Source organism: Ictidomys tridecemlineatus, unplaced genomic scaffold (assembly GCF_052094955.1).
Source record: "Ictidomys tridecemlineatus isolate mIctTri1 unplaced genomic scaffold, mIctTri1.hap1 Scaffold_303, whole genome shotgun sequence".
Taxonomy (NCBI): domain Eukaryota; kingdom Metazoa; phylum Chordata; class Mammalia; order Rodentia; family Sciuridae; genus Ictidomys; species Ictidomys tridecemlineatus.
In genome coordinates this window covers 251,129-255,293 of record NW_027522378.1, presented here as the reverse complement: position 1 = coordinate 255,293, position 4,165 = coordinate 251,129, and the positions used below count along the sequence as shown (strand labels likewise).

Sequence of the window (4,165 nt, the reverse complement as noted above, 5' to 3'; positions counted from 1 at the left end):
GATAGCTTATAGAAACTGTATTCTGTGTCTTGACATGAATATTTGAGTTCAAAATGAAATATATTAGAAGATGTCCGAGTAAATCTAGTATTATGTCATATGCTTTAGGAGAAGAAAGCAACTTCAATGATGCCACATTCCTGCTAGATTCATTATTGTCACCTGCATAATTATCTCCCCTCATTTTCACTCCTGGAATGAACAATGTTTCAAAACTTTCTAAAATATCCTTAAAAAATAACTGAAAAAACTTAAGTTACTTCTCAGTAATTACTGGAATTTGGTGGAATGGAGGTTCCAGAATGGAGGTGATGGAGCAGCTTTTTAAAGAAATAATGGCCATAAATTATCCAAATTTGATGTGAATCATAAACTCTCAGATTCAAATGTTCAATAAGCCTCAAGAATAAGAAATAAATGAAAACTGCATCCAGGTATGCCATATTCAAATTTTTCAAAACCAGAAATAAAGAGACCATCCTAATAGGAGCTGGCCTGGAGGGGAGAGAGAGGATGAATACTCCATGAAGAGATTGAAACAAAGATGGCAACGGTTTCCCATCTGAGGAAGAACTTTAATATTAAATACATAAACACACTTAAAAAAAAGAAAGAAGTAAAGGGAGGGAGAACAGGTGGGTGGGAGGGAGAGAGGAGGAGAGAAAGAGAAGAAAAGAAAGAAAGAAGAAGGAATCTAAGTAAGGTAGGTAGGTAGGTAGGTTGGCTCATTCTGGGTTAATAGCTAACCAAATATCTTTGGAAAAATTATAGCAATATAAAGATATTTCCAGACATATAAATTCTGAACGAATTGGCTACCATCTGACCTATCCTAAAGGTAACGTTGCAACAAATCTTTCAAGCAAGTCCTTTAAACGTGGCTGGATAAAAAAGAAACAAAAAAGAAACAAGAGCTGCACAAAAGAATAAAGAGAATAAGAAGCTAACCACCTGGGTCAATGTTTAAAATTTATTTGTGATTACTTAAGGAAAAAAATTCGACTAGGGTGTGGGGAGGCGTGGGGCTGACGGGAGGGGCGGGTCTAAAGGTGATAGAATCTATATTACAAATCCAGAAACTAAAGTTTTAGACTTCTACCGGATTGGGTTGCCTGCTGAGGCGGAGACTGGCTTCATTCTGGCTTCTTGATTTTTTTTTTTATCAGATCTTCATTTTCTTAGGTCTTTACCTAAGTCTTAAAGACTTGTTCTTTTTATCTTTTTTTTCCCTCTTTTTGAGGAACATGAGCATGGATCCGGCTTTTCCGCAAAGTTTGCCTTGCTTGGAAGCATCTGATTCTAGGGTCTTTTCACCAATACCTGTGATTAATGGTCCCGAGGAAATTTATCCACCTGTTCAAATGTCATCTGCTGAGATGCCCCTCACAGAGACTGCAGTCTCTCCCTCTCCATCCTCCATGGACCTGCTTATTCAGGATAGCCCTGATTCTTCTACCAGTCCCAAAGTGAAACCATCCACTTCTGTACAAGAAAGCACAATAAAGAAGGAAGACAGTAAGATCCAGGTCAAGAAACAGAAGATACGCACAGTGTTTTCTCAGACTCAGCTGTGTATACTAAATGACAGGTTTCAGAAACAAAAATACCTCAGCCTCCAGCAGATGCAAGAACTTTCTAGCAATCTGAACCTTAGCTACAAACAGGTTAAGACCTGGTTCCAAAACCAAAGAATGAAATGTAAGAGATGGCAGAAAAACAACTGGCCAAAGAATAGCAATAGTGTGACTCAGGGCTCACTACCCACTGAATATTCAGGTCCCTACTCTAATTATAACCAGGGGTACCAGGTTAATTCACCTGGAAACCTTCCACCACGGAGCAATCAGACCTGGAACAACCCAACTTGGAGCAACCAGACCTGGAACAGCCAGTCTTGGAGCAGCCAGTCTTGGAATAGCCAGTCTTGGAGCAACAACTCCTGGAATACTCAGACCTGGTATACCCAATCCTGGAACAATCAGGCCTGGAACAATCAGACCTGGAACAATTCATTCTATAACTATGGAGAGGAATCTCTGCAGCCCTCCATGCAGTTCCAACAAAATTTTCCTGCCAGTGATTTGGAGACCACCTTGGCAATCACTGGTGAAAGCCATAGGTATTTTAGTACTCCACAATCCATGGATTTATTCCTAAATTACTCTCTTAACAGGCAGTCTGAAAATATGTAAGGATGGGTACATGATTCATTTTTGGTCTGGGCAGTGGCTCAATTCCTTCCTTGAAGGATTTTTTTAGTATTTATTTTTTAGTTTTAGAAAATACAATGTTTATTTTATTTTTATGTGGTGCTGAGGACCAAACCCCGTGCCTCACACTTGCTAGGTGAGCACTCTACCTTGAGCCACAACCACAGCCCGATTTTTGTTTTTGTTTTTGTTTTTAACTTTGTAGCTGTATACTTTTCTGCTTGATAGCCTGGTTCTCATTGTGCTACTGTGCCAATTTGAGGATTTTGAGTCTGATTAGAGACTCATCAAAAACAAGTTTTTGTGTGTATATGGTGCTGGGGATCAAACTCAGGGCTTCATGCATGCTAGGAAAACACTCCACCACTGAGCCATACCCCGGCCCTCAAAGAGATTTATATATATATATTAGTTTTCGATAGACCTTTATTTTATCTATTTATATGCAGCGCTGAGAACTGAACCCAGTGCCTCACATATGCCAGGCAAGGGCACTAGCGCTGAGCCCCAGCCCCAGCCTAAAGAAGTTTTAATAGCCTTGCTTGCTACAGACAAGATGTCTCTGGCTACAGATAAGAACTATTACTAGTTTGGATATCTTTTTTTATTTTTTATTTTTAGATGTTGATGGACCTTTATTTTATTCATTTATTTATATGTAGTGCTGAGAATTGAACCCAGTGCCTCACACATGCTAGGCAAACACTCTTCCACTGAGCCACTACCCCAGCCCCTAGTTTGGATGTCTTTAGGATATAGAATCTTAACCTTAAGAATAGGAAGTATTTGCAGGGAAATGGATGGCATTAGAGCAGATTATGCTAAGCGAAGCTAGCCAATCCTTAAAAAACAAATGCCAAATGTCTTCTTTGATATAAAGAGAGCAACTAAGAACAGAACAGGGAGGAAGAGCATGAGGAAAAGATTAACATTAAACAAAGACGAGTGGGGGGAGAGAAAGGGAGAGAAGGGAAAGCATATGGAAATGGTAGGAGACCCTTAATGTTACACAAAATTACATAGAAGAGGTTGTGAGGGGAAAGGTGGGGGACAAGGGAGAGAATTGAACAACAGCAGATGAGGTAGAGAGGGATGATGGGTGGGGAGGGGAGGGGGGATAGTAGGGGATAGGAAAGGTAGCAGAATACAACAGTCACTAATATGCCATTATGTAAAAATGTGAGTGTGTAACCGATGTGATTCTGCAATTTGTATTTGGGGTAAAAATGGGAGTTCATAACCCAATTGAGTCAAATGTATGAAAGATGATATATCATGAGCTTTGCAATGTTTTGAACAACCAATAAAAAAATATTTAACTACAAAAAAAAATTCACAATTATTTTAAACTGTATGAGAATAAAAGCAGAATAAGTCAAAATTGATTTTATCAAATAAGAAATGTCTCATATAATTGCCCCCAACTTCTACCTGAAGAAAAAAAGAACAAGAAGTAGGAAACTGAAAACAATTAAGATCCAGTTAAAATTGAAGAATAAACAAAGGACGATTTATATATAAATAAACTGTTAATCTCCAACAGCTCTCATTCAGATTAGTTACCTTTCCTGTCATTTCTTTACACAGGTCTGCAATGAAAGCATTAGACAGCTGATACAACAAACAACAGAGCCGAGCCATTACACTCATCGTTTTCTCTAATTTGTAAAGTTATCTTTTGTATGTTAGAAAAGTCACTGCTTTTTATCATATAGTTTATACAGGGAGCCACAAAGAAGTGTCAAGTAACTTATTTTTCTGCGATTTCTGTTTCATAAACATTATTTGACAAACTTTATTATTCAAAGATATGTACGGGGACATTTTTATACCTTGCAGAAGAATAAGACTTTGCTTTTATAAATGAAATATTCCTGAGAGGAAGGTCTGTGAGCAGACACATTATAGCATTCTGATAGTTTATTATTTGTAACTGTTCAGAATATTTCATGAAC

At 38.1% G+C, this 4,165-nt stretch overlaps 1 protein-coding gene across 1 annotated transcript; it reads left to right on the top strand.

Moving 5' to 3' along the window:
- Positions 1-1,204: 1,204 nt before the first annotated feature.
- LOC144373202 (homeobox protein NANOG-like) lies at positions 1,205-2,273 on the top strand. Its single transcript, XM_078036317.1, has one exon. The coding sequence runs from the start codon at positions 1,245-1,247 to the stop codon at positions 2,190-2,192; it is 948 nt and encodes a 315-aa protein (XP_077892443.1). The 5' UTR covers positions 1,205-1,244; the 3' UTR covers positions 2,193-2,273.
- Positions 2,274-4,165: the final 1,892 nt, after the last annotated feature.